The 17768-nt window shown below is 51.1% G+C and overlaps 1 protein-coding gene across 8 annotated transcripts in view; it reads right to left on the bottom strand.

Moving 5' to 3' along the window:
• The window catches only part of LOC118212180 (probable E3 ubiquitin-protein ligase HERC1), a 65860-nt gene that overhangs the window by 38301 nt on the left and 9791 nt on the right, over nt 1-17768 (bottom strand). For 6 of the 8 annotated variants that reach the window (XM_035389829.1, XM_035389831.1, XM_035389834.1 and 3 more), the window contains exons 2-26: nt 15363-16345; nt 14223-14318; nt 13423-13605; nt 12913-13224; nt 12614-12710; nt 12240-12383; nt 11770-11897; nt 11434-11578; nt 11047-11218; nt 10523-10657; nt 9655-9820; nt 9221-9346; nt 8059-8271; nt 7779-7931; nt 6657-6789; nt 5828-6019; nt 5260-5472; nt 4592-4765; nt 4256-4367; nt 3781-3907; nt 3252-3426; nt 2174-2477; nt 1803-1887; nt 1521-1569; nt 255-493 (exon numbers count right to left, since the gene is read on the bottom strand). In XM_035389829.1, coding sequence (XP_035245720.1) covers nt 255-493; nt 1521-1569; nt 1803-1887; nt 2174-2477; nt 3252-3426; nt 3781-3907; nt 4256-4367; nt 4592-4765; nt 5260-5472; nt 5828-6019; nt 6657-6789; nt 7779-7931; nt 8059-8271; nt 9221-9346; nt 9655-9820; nt 10523-10657; nt 11047-11218; nt 11434-11578; nt 11770-11897; nt 12240-12383; nt 12614-12710; nt 12913-13224; nt 13423-13605; nt 14223-14318; nt 15363-16310 — 4821 coding nt within the window. In that variant the 5' untranslated portion in view covers nt 16311-16345. The remainder of the gene's footprint in view (nt 1-254; nt 494-1520; nt 1570-1802; nt 1888-2173; nt 2478-3251; nt 3427-3780; nt 3908-4255; nt 4368-4591; nt 4766-5259; nt 5473-5827; nt 6020-6656; nt 6790-7778; nt 7932-8058; nt 8272-9220; nt 9347-9654; nt 9821-10522; nt 10658-11046; nt 11219-11433; nt 11579-11769; nt 11898-12239; nt 12384-12613; nt 12711-12912; nt 13225-13422; nt 13606-14222; nt 14319-15362; nt 16346-17768) is intronic. The other 2 variants (XM_035389830.1, XM_035389833.1) reach the window with 2 other exon arrangements.

The following is a 17768-nucleotide window of genomic DNA, read 5'->3' on the forward strand; positions in this document are numbered from 1 at the left end:
GCAGATGCGCGTGGGGGTGGGGCAGATGCGTGTGGTGGTGGGGCAGATGCGTGTGGGGGCGGGTCAGATGCATGTGGGGGCTGGGTAGAGGCACGTGGGGGCGGGGCAGATGCGTGTGGGAGCGGGTCAGAGGCATGTGGGGGTGGGGCAGATGCATGTGGGGGCGGGGCAGAGGCGTGTGGGGGTGGGGCAGATGCATGTGGGGGCGGGTCAGAGGCATGTGGGGGCGGGGCAGAGACGCGCAGGGGCGGTACCTCAGCCCTCTGCTGCTGCTGGGCCATGGCCAGGGTGATGGCTCTGGGGTCGGCCTGGCTACCGCCCGCCTCCCGCTCGGCGAGGGAGGGGCTGCGGAGGAGGCTGCCGCACAGGAACTGGAAGACCTGGCCCAGGACGGGCGAGCTGCCCCCGGGGCACAGGGTGGCGCTGGGGCTGATGCACTGGCGCAGGCGCTCCCACGCGTCCTTCATGATGCCCAGGGAGCACAGCGGCAGGCCTGCGACACACACACACACCCACGCATCCGCACACACACACACACACACACACACACACACACACCCACGCATCCGCACACACACACACACACACACACACACACACACACATCCACGCATGCACACACACACACACACACACAGACACATCCACGCATGCGCGCACACACACACACACACCCACGCATCCGCACACACACACACACACACACACACACACACACACACATGCGCACACACACACGCACACGCACACGCACACGCACACGCACACGCACACGCACACACACATCCACGCATGCACACACACACACACACACACACACACACACACATCCACACACATCCACACACACACACACACACACACACACACACACAAACACACACACACACACACACACATCCACGCATGCGCACACACACACACACACACACACGCACACACACACGCACACACACACACACGGTCCCATCAGCGTAGTTTCTCACATACAAACACACCTGAAATGTTCACACCTTTGAAAGTTACACTGATTTATTCTGCAGTGTCCTCTCGTTTTATACCAATAAACCTTAACATTAAATAATAATCAAACCAGTAGTAATCCAGATCTAAAATTAGAATCTAAATTTTACTTTGTTCCTCATGGGCTTTCAGAACAACAAATCCCAGTTCAGTAACCCATTATAGCCTGTTTCATTTGTTCTGGTCCTTCTTTTTGATTTATCATTTATTGTCCATAAATGTCATAAGCATTAACATCCATTTTTGTATCGTAGCTCTTTGCTTTTTAGGCAGCACACTCAATAAAGGGAACAGTTCCAACAGAAAACAGGATGAGACCTGCACATTCAGCAGGTCTTCTGCTTGCACACAGAACATGCCTGGGCCAACTGAAAAAGACATGCACTAACGTATATAAAGTGAACTTAAACCCATGTTAATCTCCAAGTAATGGCGGACAGCAATAAAATCAGTATGACCTTCAGTACATATGAGCTATTGAGACAAATAAAACTTACCCATTTTGTTCTTAAAGGATCCAGATGAGGTCTTTGATTGGTCAGGAATCTTCAGATGGGATGCAAAACAAAATATAAGCAGTTACTAGAAGAAAGCGGATTCACCACACACATTGAAAGGACTACAAATGGAAAGAAAAAGCATGCAGTAGGAGAAAGCTGAGCTGCGGCTGGCATGAAATTGAGTTTAAACGGTTGTGTGTGCAGACTGGTTGTGTGTTTTGATAACCGTTCACTGTAGGACACATTTTAATGTTGAGGGCATCAGAGCTAAGCACACACCTCATTCTCTCCTTTTCTCATTTCTGGGCTGAAGTCTGCCTTCTGGCTGAAAAAAGACGCTCCTTCCTGCGATGAAATGGATTTCCTGTAGTAAACAAACAAAGATGAAAAGAGCAGTAATGAAGAGGAATGGTGCTATTGACCTTTTATAATGAAAGTCATGAATCCACACCAATGTTTGCCCACTCAGACAGACACACGCACACATGCACCCCACACACACACCCGCACACTGTTATGCACACACACGCGCACACTCATGCAGGCACGCACACACTCTCTCTCTCACAGACACACGCACACTCATGCACGCACACACTCTCTCTCTCACAGACACACACACACACACACACTCACACACACACACACACCGTAGCCCTGCGCTCTCTCTCTGCTCGTCCGCGGGCTCCTCCGGGTCCTGCTCCTGCCAGGCTGCCCGTACCCCCAGCAGCAGGAAGACGCAGCGGGACACCACCAGGTGGCAGGCGGAGGGGAAGGACAGGCCCTCCTCGGAGCCGCGGCGCCGGTCCCAGCAGCGCTGCGGCGGCTCCCTCTCGGGCGTGCCCGGGCTCTCGGTGCTGCTGGGAAGGGTGCTGGTGCCGGAGGACTCGTACACCGTCTCGTTCTGCTGCAGCTGCATGGCCTCGCGCGTGGCCAGGAAGCACTGGAGCACCTCTGAGAAGAGCACGGCCAATCACACGAGGGGACGGTTAGTGCTCAGCCAATCATCAGTCCTGGGCTTTCACCCATACATCTTTTCTTCACAACCCCAGTGAAACACAGCTACTATATCTGTGAGCAAAACACTTTATGTCCAGTATTCCAGTAGCGACCAGAGCTGTGTGAGCAGGTTCAACTGTAGGTCTGACCAACAAATATAAGGATCGCTTAACTACTCCAGTTTATTTTTACATAATCAATCTCTACACCACTGAATAAAAGGTGTAATTCAGAAATGTTTTAATATGTGTACTGCTATAAAGAGATACTGGCCTATGATACAAAATGGTATATTGAAGCAGAAGGTAGACTTTGTACTGGTAAAAGTCTTAACATTAGCTTTTTAATTTTATGTTTTCAGTTTCAGGTTTTCAGCCTTCCCCATAAAAGGAGAACCTAATGCAAGGATCATAATCAGGTTTTATTCATTGTTTTTTCCATACATCAAAGAACAGCCATTACAATCTGACCACAAAATGGACCATTTCAATTCAGACAAATCAGGAAATTACGTGAAATTCAATTCATTAATTGTAAATACCTCATAGAACCTTACAGGCATTTTTCAATTCATGAACTGAATTTCAAATCATTTCGTGAATGGACTGAACAGAAATTCAGGGAACGCTTTTGGGAAATTGAAATGGAATTGGCCCCAGAGCCAGTGTTCCCATTCCAGATCCAGACAGCTGGCCTCGCTCTAGTCAAGGAAGAGATGTGTTTTTTTACCCGGCAGGTACATACTGCTGATACTGGGTGGGTCCTCCTCTGGCGCCTCCTCCTGGTTGTGTTCGGCAGGTGCGGCCTGGCAGCCGGGCTCCGCCTCCTTGGCCGCCCTTTCGTTGGGGGCGCCAGAGCACCCCTCCTGCCTCTCTTCACTTGGGCTCTGGGACAGCAGGGAACTCTGGGAAACCAGGGTGCAGCACCAGTGAGGAAACTCACAATTCTGCCAAACACCTGTACACTGCCTTAAATGTAAAATGCACTAAAAATTACAGCAATTAAGTCCAGAAGTTATAACAGCCTTTGAATTATCATAATATAGAGTAATACTGCTTCAGCAATTTATTATAATAATAATTATAATAATGCTCATTATCATTATTATTATCATTATTAGTATTATAATAATTATTATTATTATTTGTAGTAGTAGTAGTAATAGTCATGATTAATTATGGCAAGCTGAAACCTGCATCCCAAGCCCCACAGACTGCAGTGTGCAGTGTGCAGTGTGCAGTGACTGCATCCTGTTTACCTGCTTGGTGACAGACGGTGTCTGGACCTTGGCCGTGTTCCCGGGGGAGTCCTTGTGTGACAGCAGCGTGTTCCTGACCTTATACACCATCTGATAGATCTCGATCAGCATTTCGCAGGGCTCGTACCTGCGGTCACAGGAAGAGACGACCCGCTCGCTCAGCTCCTCCCAGAACGCACTGCGGTCCCAGCTTACATGTGTTCTACATGCACTCCCTGCCCTTTCACTGTGACTCAGTGTATGCACCGGCTGCACTCATCCACCGCACTGTACACACAGGATGAGCACACTACTGCAGCCATTACGCCAGTAATAAAACAGGCTGCCACACAGCCTGTGTGTGTGTGTGTGGGTGTCTGAGTGAGTGTGTGTGTGTGAGTGAGTGTGCTCGCAACTGTGAGAGTGTGGGATGGTGGTAATGAGGTCACTTTCACACAGATCATGTGACAGTGATTGACGCTCTGGTGACACTCACTTGTCCTGCCAGTAGGCCTCGTCCTGCAGGCCGGTGTGTTTGAGGAAGGCAGCCAGGCTGCAGCGACACGCAGTCTCCAGCAGGGGGTCCCCCAGCGGCCCGCTGTCCCAGTCTGCAAACAGCACGTCAAAGTATCGCCTTTAGCGTTTAGCCTTTAGCCTTCCATCTCATATCTCAAAGAGCTTCACGGCAACGAGAGGGAACTCGTCTCCACCAATGTGGAGCCTGACCCTGGGTCATGCTAAGATGAGGGAGGTCATTAAGCTGGGGGACGATAAGGCACCAACATGTCAGCCGCGTGTTTAAACCGGGCGGACGTCGCCGCGGGCGCCTCACCTCTGCTGACGGCGTACTCCTTCATCCTCCTCCACAGGCCGCTGGCGGGCTCGCGGGCCACGCCCAGCGCCAGCTCCACGAGCGTGCCGTTCTCCTCGCTCACGTCCAGGTCGCCCAGCTTCACGTCGGCGCAGCCCAGCAGCACGGCCTCCGTCAGCCAGGCCATGGAGGAGTCTGCAGCGGGGGCCACAGGGAGAGGACTGGGGTTCGACCGGGGTTCACAGGTACGGAGCATTCCAGTGTTCTTTACTGAGGTAACCCACACTGGATACGCCTGGATTTAACACGCACATGCATTCACACAGCTAGACGTGGACTGTGCCACTGTCCCCCTGGGGATTCAGAAAGTAAGGCGGACTATAGGTGAAAGGTAAAATGAATAAATGAAACCTGCTAAAATGACATAGAAAGTGCGAATGAGGAAACTGTGCTCCTCCTCCTCCTCCTCCTATAGTCTATGATCCTTCATGCTGAAATTTTAAAGTGGCTCTCTCTTCTATTTTATTTATGATACATGCCCATCCTTCGTATATTTTTTTATCATATGTATGGATGTTTTTTTTTTTTTAATTAAGTAGACTTACTAAACAGCCTAAGGTGTATTTTAGACACTAACCTAAGCAGTTAGATACGCACACGGGAAATGAAGCTGTGCTGCTGTTTCTTACCCAGCTGCTCAAAGTCCATCTCCAGCCCGTTCCTCAGCAGCGGGTTCCGCAGCCAGAAATCGGCCGTGGTCTCCTGGATGGAGAGGGGCGGGCCCTGCAGCATCCCTCCAAGACATCGGCCAATCGCCAGGGCCACAGACCTCTCCAGGTCCAGTAACCACACCCAGGTCTCAGACTCCACCCCAGAGGCGGGTCCCACACCCTCTGTCAGTTCTGAAACCACATATTCTGTCATTCCATTTTATACCAGTAGAGGGTTATTAAAATAAATACTGTCAATCTTCATGAAGATATATATATCTTTAAATAGCCTTACAATGCCAGACCTTGAGTCTCATATATTACAAAATTACATTGATAAATCATATTAGTAATCAAAATGTGATCAAAATGAGACCTTGACATCAACTTGCATAACTTCTAAAGATGTTGTCAACTAATGCTGTTACTACTTGGGCACAATCAGCACATCCTGGTCATATTCAGACGAGAAAAGAAAACAGTTTAACATTTTCCTATGTGTGCACGTGTGGGCACTCTGTCTCCGTGCGATTGGCTGGCCGCTCACCTGGACACGCCCCCTCCAGCTCGGTCTCCTCGAGCAGCCCGGTGTCGGGCAGGAAGCAGTTGAGCTCGTTGAGGTGCTCCAGCAGGGAGAGCAGGTGGGGCAGCAGGGGGCGCACCACCAGCAGGGGCAGCAGCAGGAGGGAGTACATCACCTGGCACAGCAGACTGCCCGCCACAGAGCCGTACAGCACCGCTGGGGGGGGGGGGAGGAATGAGGTCAGACAGGGACTGCCAGCACACCCACAATTACACAGTTACACAAGAGAATTCAGCCATGAGGAGGATTCAGAATAAATCACAGGCACAATGGGATACTGGCAGGGCTTGAATGGCCAACTTGTTATGGGAATAGTATCAAGAATTTTACAAATTCAGTTGTTTAAAAATACTAGATTAGAAATTTAATTATAAGCCAGACACAGAGCTCTATGTGACTTCGCGTGTATTAATTTCTGGTTGCACTTAGGACTTCCTCTGGTGGCGGTTCTATCACAGAACACATAATACACTGAAGGATAAATATGCCTGGAAGAGTCTTACTTTCAGAATACCCGGGCGCTGCAACAATTCACCAGCAGGCAGGGATTAGAATGACAGCCAGCCAAATTACAGTACTGCTACTAATGAATATTCATAATGCCCTCTTTCACGGGAATGAGTCAGCATCAGCGACGTGGGGACACGACCTTAACACAAAGTGCTCAGTGTCCTCCACCGGCCCATAAACACTCTGCGGTACTGACTGCGGCTGGATCTGACTCTGAACGCCGTGTTCACGAACAGTTCATGTGGACAGGGGCGGGAAAGGGACAGCTGGAGCCAGCTCTCACAGTGCAGCTTCTTGATGACGTGCTTGTCCAGGGAGCTCTCCTCCAGCAGGAGAGTGGACCTCCTGAAGGTCTCTGCGGCGTAGGGCAGCAGCAGGCACAAGTGCTTGTGGAGCAGCTTCACGCTGTTGTCGTCCTAACAGCAAAACAGACACCGCAAGACTTGCTAAAGCTGATGAGGCTGGCATCAGAAACCTGGTGCGAGAAACTTGCAATTTTCCTTAATTGTATAATAGTTTGTGTTGCTTTGGTGGCTTGCCACTGAATACTGCAATTGCAAGGTCTACAGTAGCACCTTGAGGATAACCGTTCACTGTGTTGTTTGTCCTTTTAAATGTGTATTGTAATTAAGTCTGAGCAAAGACAAATTTCCATTTTTAACCAAAGTGGACAATAAATTTTAGATTAACTAAATCATGTTGAGGTAACAGACTCATTCCTATGTATACAGCCTATAACACCTCTGTGCTGATGTGCATGCAGCTGCATCTGTCAGCATATCTCTGTGCAGATGTGGGCCTAAAACAGATGCAGTAACTGTGAGTTTACCTCTGCACTGGTGTTTATGTAGCAGTGATGTAGTATCTGTGAGTTTACCTCTGCACTAGTGTTTATGTAGCAGTGATGCAGTAACTGTGAGTTTACCTCTGCACTGGTGTTTATGTAGCAGTGATGCAGTAACTGTGAGTTTACCTCTGCACTGGTGTTTATGTAGCAGTGATGCAGTAACTGTGAGTTTACCTCTGCACTGGTGTTTATGTAGCAGTGATGCAGTAACTGTGAGTTTACCTCTGCACTGGTGTTTATGTAGCAGTGATGTAGTATCTGTGAGTTTACCTTTGCATCAGTGTTTATGTAGCAGTGATGCAGTAACTGTGAGTTTACCTCTGCACTGGTGTTTATGTAGCAGTGATGCAGTAACTGTGAGTTTACCTCTGCACTGGTGTTTATGTAGCAGTGATGTAGTATCTGTGAGTTTACCTTTGCATCAGTGTTTATGTAGCAGTGATGCAGTAACTGTGAGTTTACCTCTGCACTGGTGTTTATGTAGCAGTGATGCAGTAACTGTGAGTTTACCTCTGCACTAGTGTTTATGTAACAGTGATGCAGTAACTGTGAGTTTACCTCTGCACTGGTGTTTATGTAGCAGTGGGCCAGCAGGTGCTTGTGCATTGCTGACAGTAGGTGGTGGAAATGAGACGGGGGGCTCGTCTGCTTGGGAGCCTGACTGGGCTGCTGCTTGTCACTGTTCTTCTCCAGCTCGCCGAAAGCCCGTTCCTGCAGACACACCGATAAAGAGTCCTGAGTCCTGACTGACACAGAGGACATGAGCGCTGTCCCAGCCGTACAGCAGCAGTGCGCATACGCGTGATCAGGACCACCAGGGGGGGCCAGAGAGCCATACCGTGTAGAACCCGATGCTGAGCAGCAGGGTCTTCAGCAGGACCTCGGCCAGGTGGAAGTGGTCGTGAGCGTCCGAGCTGCCTGAGGTTCGATCGGCGGGGGAGGGGGGAGGGGGGAGCCCGGCCGTGAACTCTCCCGGAGAGCTGTACCCCAGCAGCGACGCCACGTGGGACTGCTCCTGGAGGCTGTTCAGCACCATGTCCAGCTGGAGGCGCTGTGGGGCAGAGCACTGTTAGTCTGGGGCACCAAGGGCCGTCTCAGCTGGACAAAAGCCCGGTATTACAACATCAGGCAGGAGGTGGCTCATTCCTAAAGCCTTCTGATTCTCAAACTCCTAAAGCTTTAATTCTCGTCATTCTGGAAAATGTGTGTGTTTGTTATTTTCAACAAATATTTAAATTCTGTATTTATCAGATAAAATTTAATGTATGAATTTTAATTAAATTCAGGTTCTCAGTTTCATGGAAAAAGTGAAATATGAATAAATTAATGTAGCTTTTATAATCCTGTAGTCAATCTTTATATTTAACTTTTAACTAACATAAACAGAAGAAGTTTTTCTTCACAGTTAGGCAAGATATATTCAGTTATTGTTGAACTCAACAAACTGTGAATAAAAAATAATTGTTTTTAAGTTAGTCTAATTTAAGGACAAATATTGAATCTCAGCCAAATAGTTTTGGCTGAGATTCAATAAAATCAATGAGAAAGAACACCCATTTTTCTCCACTTTTCCTCTCCGTGCAGCTCCTGGTCCGTGTAACTGATTATTGATCAGGCTGTGGTCATTAGTTCCCCTTGTTTATTTTTTTCCCTTTTTCTATGCACTGCAGTATTTGTTTTTAATTTGCTCAAGTAAAGGCCACTTGCCCTGCAGTGAGCCCTGTCTCTGCTGGAGGGTGTGGTCTAAACCCTGGGTGTGGCCTCTTGCCTGCAGAGAGTCCTGTCTCTGCTGGAGGGTGTGGTCTAAACCCTGGGTGTGGCCTCTTGCCTGCAGAGAGTCCTGTCTGAGCTGGAGGGTGTGGTCTAAACCCTGGGTGTGGCCTCTTGCCTGCAGTGAGCCCTGTTGCTGGTCCCTGGGTGTGGCCCTGCAGTGAGCCCTGTCTCATCCCTGTTGGGGGTCCCTGGGTGTGGGGTGTGGCAGTGGGAGCGGGCGGGTGTACCTGGCCCTTGGAGAGGGTCTCCCAGCTCTCGGGGCCCTGAGGTAGCAGTGAGTGCAGGAGTTCTGTTCTCTCCCTGAGGGGGGGCAGGAGCAGCGAGGCGCCGATGGAGAGCGTGCTCATCACCGCCTGCGTGGAGGAGCGGACGCGTTGAGGACAGCGCCAGGGTGCACGCGCACACAAGCGCCACGCTCACCAGGACACGCACTGAGCTGCTGTTCGCATTCAGCTGAAAAACTGCTACTTTTATTCATTTACTTACGATAATGGAGGACATTTCAAAATTGTACTTCAACCAAACTGGTAAAATAACCTTAGTCATAATGGTCGTTTTACTAGTATTTTGTAATATTACAGAAAATCTTTTTTACTGTAAAACACTAACTGCGACTGAGGTACATGTTAAACACATAGAGCAGTGTAGAGTGAGGCTTCACCTGCTGTATGGACTCCGGTGCGCTGGAGTCAATGAGCCTGAAGAGCAGGTTTCTCAGGGGCCTTCCCTGGGCCCCCAGCACTGTGGCCCCCGTCCCGCCCGCGTGGGCCAGAGACAGGTGAATGGACAGGAGCTTCATACACAGCAGCACAAACTGGTGGTGCTCCCTTAAAAACACACACACACACACACACATTAACAACACAAGTACACACATTTTACACACATTAAACACACATATTCACATTTTATACACATTAAACACAAAAGCACACACATTAAACACACAAGCACACACATTTTATACACATTAACCGCACAAGCACACACATTAAACACACATTAAACACACAAGCACAAACATTTTCACGTCTCACTCCACTAAGGGCTCTAACAGCCACACAGCCGGTAGGCTGCTCTTGCCATGTGGCTGAAGATCAGAAGGCTTCACTAGCATTTGGACGACAGAACTAAGTAAAAAGAAAAACACGGCCCTGGTGCAGTGACAAGGAAAATATTTATTTCTGCCATTTTTTAGATGAATTGAGAAGCCGAGGCCCTGGCTTATCTCATGGAAAAGCCGCAGGAGGGGGTGAACCCTGATATCCGGGCCAAACTCTGGCTCTCGTGAGAAAGCCTCCCACTCTGGCTTCCTCAGTCTGGCACTCTAATCATCCCAGAGTACACATGGCTGAGTAAAACTGCATCTCTACTTCAGCGGACATGTGCTGGGCTAAGGCGAGAGCTAGATATCTGTGAATCTTACCTCCACCCTGTCCCACTAATTGCAGTACTACAACAGTAATTCAAAAGCAGTTCCTCTTGCAGCACCCTGGCTGTAAGGCCTTTAGCAGTTAGTGGTAGCGCACCTCTTGGAGGGGAAGGGCGTGGGGGGCGTGTCGCTGCTGATCCCGTCGCAGTAGCGCTCCAGGAAGCTGCGCAGGTAGGCGAAGGTGCTCTCCTCCAGGTCCACGCAGAAGGGCCTGTGCCAGGCCACCAGCTGCCTGCGCCACACACACACACACACACACACAGCGGGCATTAATCACAGGGAGACGACACGCCGCCTTTACGCCGACGGGGTGAAGGAAACTCAAGCGGACGGGAGCGTGTGTGGTAATGCGCGCTATGCGCTAAGCCCCAGAGGCGAAGGCCGGCTCGCTCCCTCACACCGGCTCGCTCCCTCACACCAGCTCACTCCCTCACACCGGCTCGCTCCCTCACACCAGCTCACTCCCTCACACCGGCTCACTCCCTCACACCGGCTCGCTCCCTCACACCAGCTCACTCCCTCACACCGGCTCGCTCCCTCACACCGGCTCAGCAGTGGAGCGGGGGGACGGAGAGGGAGGCCCCTGGCCATTCGCCGCTGACGTTCCCGCCACACGCTTACCTGTCCGTGGGGACCGCAGTCCAGGCCAGGCTGTGGGAGGTGCCTGCTGTGATCTGCTGGATGGACACGCCCTCCAGGCCAACCACCTTTTTGGGCTTGGTAACGGGCGTAGAGGTGTGTCCCTGCCCACACTGGCCCATGGCATTGTTGCCCCAAGCATACACTTCATTTTCTGAAACCAGAAGAGCAACACAAAATGCATTATATAGATCATACAGTACTCATTAACAGTTACAGTTTAGGCATTTGGCAAATGCTGCCAGCAAAGCAGCTTAAAGAATACGCATTTATTATTGGTAGGAGTTAAGAGTTCAAAAACCAACGGCCAAGTTGCAAGCCAAAAGGCCTATGAAAAAGGGGACAGGGCAAAGGAAAGGCAGAGCTAACCGTGGGACAGGGCCAGACAGTGGCTGTCCCCGCAGGAGATGTCGATGATCTTGGTGACGCTCAGCTCCTCGATGAACCTGGGTCTCAGAGACGTGGTCTCGGATGAGCCACACCCCAGGCACGAGCCACACCCCCAGGCGAACACCTGCGTGAGACAACGAGGGCGACACCGCTACAACCGCGCAATCACATGATCTTTTCTCATAGCAGCTATGTGTCAGCCATTTCATTCATCGCTGTGTTTGTGCATGTGTGACAGTGTGAGACTATGTGTGTGTGTGTGTTTGTGTGTGTGTGTGTGTAATAATGCATGTGAGTGTGCACGTAGGGGCATACCTGTCCCGCAGAGGTAAGAGCCAGAGAGGACTGACTCCCTGCACACACTTTCCTGACGATGAACCCGTGCAGGGCCTCGATGACCTTGGGTCTGTACACGCGATTTGTGTCCCCATGGCCCAGTTTACCTGCCGCACACACATATACAGAGGAGGACTCAGCATCGCTCTTAAACACACACACACACACACGCACACACACACACACACAGAGGAGGACTCAGCACTGCTCTTAAACACACACACACACACACACACACACACACACACACACAGAGGAGGACTCAGCACTGCTCTTAAACACACACACGCACACACACACACACACAGAGGAGGACTCAGCACTGCTCTTAAACACACACACACACACACACACACACAGAGGAGGACTCAGCACTGCTCTTAAACACACACACACACACACACACACACACACAGCAGTGCCTCTCCCAGACCCGCCCCGGTGAATACCATTGTCCCCCCCTCCAAAGGACCAGACGATGCGGCCGTCCTGAGCCACGGCGATGGTGTGGGAGCTCCCGCACGCGGCCTGCCCCACCCCGCTGATGTCCTTCACCAGCGTGGGGACGTTCCGACTGTGGCTGTCACTGTGGCCTGTGGGGAAGGAACAAAAACCTGTTCATCCTCTACAGCACTTAGTAATGCAATTCTGCAATTCACTAAAAACAGTATTACACTACACCCTATCATTCATTTCCTCTGGTTCTTTGACGGTTATTAAGATGCTCACAGAGCCTTGCCCTTGTCTAATATATTACAAAGTGTAAAGCACATTCACAGCACTGTCAGCGCTGAAGCTATGCTGAGGCTAATGAAATGCGTACCGAGCCTGCCAAAGTCACCCTCTCCCCAGGTGTAGAGCTCCCCGTCGTTGGTGACAGCTGCGCTGTGTCTGTAGCCAGCAGACACACACACCACCACCTGCCGGGGGGACAGACGACACCGCTCAGAGACGAACACAGACCGAGCGAGCACAGGGAGAGATGGAGGACTCCTGCATTACACCTCCACGTCATCAGAGACCAGTCTTCAGCAAGGAAAACAGAGTGACATCACAGTACCGTGGGCAGGCCTGTCTAGTGTCTGATTAGATCTCCTCTGTGTGAGGACCGGTCCCCCTTACCTTGCCCAGCAGTGGTCCCTGGATGATTTTGGGGTATTTCTGGGTGGCGCTGTTCCCGTGGCCCAGCTTGCCGTAGTCGCCGTCCCCCCAGCTGAAGACCTCGCCCTCGCCGGTCACGGCCAGGGTGTGGCCGTCCGAGCCCTTGGAGGAGGACACCTTGCGCATGTTGCGGGGCGGCTCCAGCACCAGCTTCTTGGGGACGGACTGGTTGTTGGAGTCCCCCAGGCCCAGGCGCCCGTAGCTGCCCTTCCCGCAGGCCTTCACGGAGCCGTCGGCCGACACCGAGAACGTGCAGTACTGCCCCGCCTCGATCTGCGCAGGGGGAGGGGCACAGCCACGACTGTAGTCCTTAGAAGTTCAGTTTGACCAAATTTACAAATGTGTAATTCATTGTATTTCCGCAGTATAATGATTTGTTTGTGTGTTAAACACAAAGTGTTTTGACAGATTATTAGCGTTAGCGAGCCGCAGCAGTGACGCTGCAGCGTGTGGCCTGGGCGCCTACTGTACCATCTGGGCATCGCTGAAGCCTTGTGCCAGCTTGGGCTGCAGGATCTTCTCCAGCGTGCCCTCTGCCAGCTGGTGGCTGCTGTTGCTGCCCCACACGTACACCATGACGGCGTCGCCCTCCATGCCCGGCGCAGCCGAGCCTGTGCTGCAGGAGCACAGGCAGTTGGAGGCCAGGTTGCAGATCTGTGGAGCAGAGCACAGAGTCAGACTCAAAGGCACAGAGCATTAGCATTAGCAGGAGCACAGGCAGTTGGATGCCAGGTTGAGTCAGACTCAAAGTCACAGAGCACTAGCATGCACATCCCTGCACTAACATAAAAGGTATACAATTAAGACAGCCAGTAGCATATTAACTTCATTAAAAAGAGAAAACCACTCCAAACACACCTCTAATGGCTACCCAACTGAGTTCAGTGTGTGCCATGATATTGGGGATATTACATATCTTTCCTTTGTTATGTTACCTCACTACATTATTCTTTTTGTGAGCACCTTATCTTTCAGACAAAGATCTTTGGTTCATTCCATTCAGTGTCATTACAATCATATTCTGGAAGTGAACATCATTAAACCTCAATTAAGCCAAGCATTCAAAAGCAGTGATTTCTGTCACAGGGATAAAAACTATTTTCTGAGAAACCTGAATCTTTAAAGAAAGCAATCATGCAAGAAATACTCAACAACTCCACAGCAGTCGTTGGCTGACAGCATGCAGGCAATTCTATGCTCTTTTCATACAGTTATGCACCCAGAACAGAGGATGAGGATTCCAGCCCTAGCAAACTTGCAGGTTCACACACCTCCTCAAAGAGACACAGCACCACATGGGCCAGATTGCAGAGCCCATCCAGGTCCTTCTTCAGCAGCTGGGCATTGACCGACTCCCCTCTGAAACCCTGAGGGAGACACACGGGCCGTTACATCACAGGTCATGTGGTCAAACGCGCCCACGCAACGGGTCCACGCAAGCAGCCTCGCCATGTTCTGAACCAGGCGGCAACCTCCAGCTACGCGCTGTTAAATTTAAGCACTTTATCTTTTATTTGTATTTACTTTTAAAGGTCAACTCACTGATGAAGTCCTTTAAGCAGCGATGAATCAAAGCACCTGTACGGATCATTAGCGTTCAGACATGGAGGGGATAAACAGTGTGAAAAGACAGCGGCTCTGTCCTGGGTCAGGGCTTTTACAGCTGGGCTTCTGTCCAAGCAGCCAAGTGAAATAATTCTATAAATCTCACTCACAACAGGAGAGGAACGGCCACGCCCGCAGCATGTGGGATGAATGCCAAATGAACCTTCATGAGGACAGTGCTGATAGCCGATAAGAACTGGATGCAGTCCCGTGCCAGTGACAGTCATTTATTAGAGGGCTGTGTTCTTGCTTGCCTCAGTGTGAAGAGTAAAGAGTGTCGCATCGCCTTGCATTGTCAGGTAGGCAAACATATCCGCGCGTCTCATTTTATACTTCAATACATCATTTCAGCTAAATGCGTGCACTGACATGTTAAAAATCATCTGGGAGGACATGGGACGTGAAACACTCCTGAAACAGTCGTGACAGTCTGAGATGTTTAAATTGAGAAACACAGGCTCTGTGAGGGAGTTCCTGCAGGTGTAGGGTAGAGGTTGATATTTGTATTCTGAAATGAATGTGACTGCATGCTTTAAAATGGCCCCTGGGCTATAAATGCCAGCCACAAAGACAGGCGGACAGATAGATAAATCATAATCTAATATATAATAATGCACAATAAATATTCAAAGAAAGAAACGGGAGTCTTAAATTATAATGTCTTAAAGGAACCAGAGATGACCTATCAGAGCAATTTTAACCTGCACTGTTCGACAATCTAACCCTAGAACTACAAATATGGCGACCAAACCAAACCCACCACAGAACAAATCACTAGAGTGAGAGAGGAGGGGAAAAGCTCTGACCGAGTACTGCCGCATCTTGAGCAGGGTCTGGGCGATGAGGTCGTATCCGATGCCCCCCTGGGCGCGGGACGGGTCCGACCCGCAGGACACGGCGGACGCGGCGGCGGACGCGGCCAGCGCCACCTCCATCCACTCCAGCAGGAAGCGGAGGGAGCCCCTCTGCATGGCCAGCCCCAGGAGCAGCTCCAGGGCCAGCCGCCGCCCCGCCCGGTCCGCCCCCGAGCCGCTCACCGACGTCTTCTTCAGGAAGTCGGCCACCTGCGCCAGGCAGTCCAGCCCCACCGCGGGGATCTTGTTCTCGTTGGCCAGGGAGAGCGGGGGCAGCGAGGACAGCACGGAGGAGGCGGTGGCCAGCACGTCGTTGCAGAGCGCCAGGCCGGGGTCGCGGCGCGCCTGCAGCCAGTTCTGCTGCAGCAGGGCGAAGAGCAGGCTGAGGCCCGTGCGCACGCCCATCTCGATCAGGACGTCCGTGCCGGACCGCACCCGCGCCCCGGGGGACCAGGGCTCGGCCGCGGGCTCCAGGGCGCCGGCCTCGGCGGCGGCGGCGGCGGACGGGGCGGGCGGGGCCGGGCGGAAGCGGTCGTGGTACTTGCTGTGCAGGGCGTAGTAGATGCGCTGCAGCGCCAGCGTGCGGTGGTGCAGGGCCAGCGCGTAGGGCGTGCGCGCCAGCATGCGCTGCGTCAGGCAGCGCTGGCTGTGCAGGAGGGCCGCCACGTGCTCCTGCTTCTCCTCCGCCGCGCTCCACTCATACTGGAAGTCGGGCAGCCGCGGGCCGATCAGGTCCTGCACCGGCTGCGCCAGCCCCACCACCTCCCGGTTGTGCAGGAGCTTGGCGTAGAGCGCCGCCGCGCCCCCCCGCGTGGCCGTCTGCACGCTGTCCTCCGCCGACCACGAGCTGTTCAGGTGCTCCTGCCACTTCAGCATCACGTGCGTCTGACTGGGCACCATGTCTGAGCATTATCTTAGCACACGGCCGGGGACTGCTGGGGGGGGGGGGGAGAGGGGGAGGGGGGAGAGAAATGATGGAGGACAGAGAGGGGAGAGAGGCAGGGGAGAGAGAGGGAGGGGAGAGGGGAGAGAGGGAGAGAAAGAGAGAGAGGAGAGAGAGAGGGGGGGGAAGAGGGGGGAGAGAGGAGAGCGTCAGAAACAGCTGGGGCAGGGCAGGCCCAGATCTGCTCTCCATATCAATGCTGAATAAAAACCCGGCTTCACTCCAACCGTTTTCTGTTTGCCTCTCAAGCCACTGAGGCCCTGCCTGCTGTTTTCACTGCATATTAAACACATCCCGTAGGTTTGTAAATGGTGGACATGAGAAAATAATTCAATAATAGTTTACAATAGCCTATGAGAAAATAATTAATTTGGGATAGACAGATTTTTCTATTGAGGATTCAGCTCAATAATTATGCAAATAATTAATTTGGCTACTGTTGGAGCACTAAAGAAAGTATAAATTAGCTATTCACACAGCATTTTATAATAATCTGTTGCACAGATATGAAGAACCTTATATTTAAAATATTTAACATAAAAAATTGAAGTACTTATACTGCACTTGTATTGTTGTCTTTACTCATCGTCATGCCTCCTGGTTAGTCTTACCATAACTTCCTGACCGAGGCTATGTTCACTGTGTGAACTGGACTTACTGTGTCCATGACTATGGATAACAGTTACACAAGCAGTATTGTGCCTTATCGAACCTGTGTTTTGTAGTTGTTCCAATGGCCTTCAGTACGCACTTATGGTACATAGCTTTGGATAAAATCGTCTGCCGCATAAATGTAATGTAATATTACATACATATAACCCTAGCCTGAATACACCTGAGCCCAGATCAGTGCCTGTACAGCAAGGCCGGGGCTCTGGAATCAAAGCAAGCCTATTACGCATATCGCCATGGCGCTGAGTGTGCCAAGGGCTCTCCTGGACACAAAATGTTTTCACTAAAACCCAGCTGAAGACCGACGCAATGTTGAGTTCAGAGATTATTTAAGGCTCTGTTTACCCCAGCACAAGAGCACACAGGACAGTACAGAGGATCTTCCATGCTGGATTTGTCTGGGTTTGTCCTGAAAGGGGTGGTCAGTGCTCCCTATCATTGGGCCAGGTAACATGTTGGATAGAGTAGGACATGACCTGCTTTGTCATTTTGACGCAGAAACTAATTTTGGTTTTTATATATGGCTGTGAAGAGGAGAATCTCCAAATGTTTTGCAAGCTATGCTCATTAGAGCAGGGCAATAAGGCCGAAATACCACATTTTTCGTATTATTGACAGTATGGCAATATTTGATTTTCCAGTACAAATTACATGAGAAGTAGCCTAAACCACACACCACCGTGTGAATTCAAACCGGTGTACATAAAAAATAAGGTATACTGCCCAGCAGCCCTGCCCAGGTC

This window comes from Anguilla anguilla, chromosome 14, assembly GCF_013347855.1.
Source record: "Anguilla anguilla isolate fAngAng1 chromosome 14, fAngAng1.pri, whole genome shotgun sequence".
In the NCBI taxonomy this organism is placed as follows: Eukaryota; Metazoa; Chordata; class Actinopteri; order Anguilliformes; family Anguillidae; genus Anguilla; species Anguilla anguilla.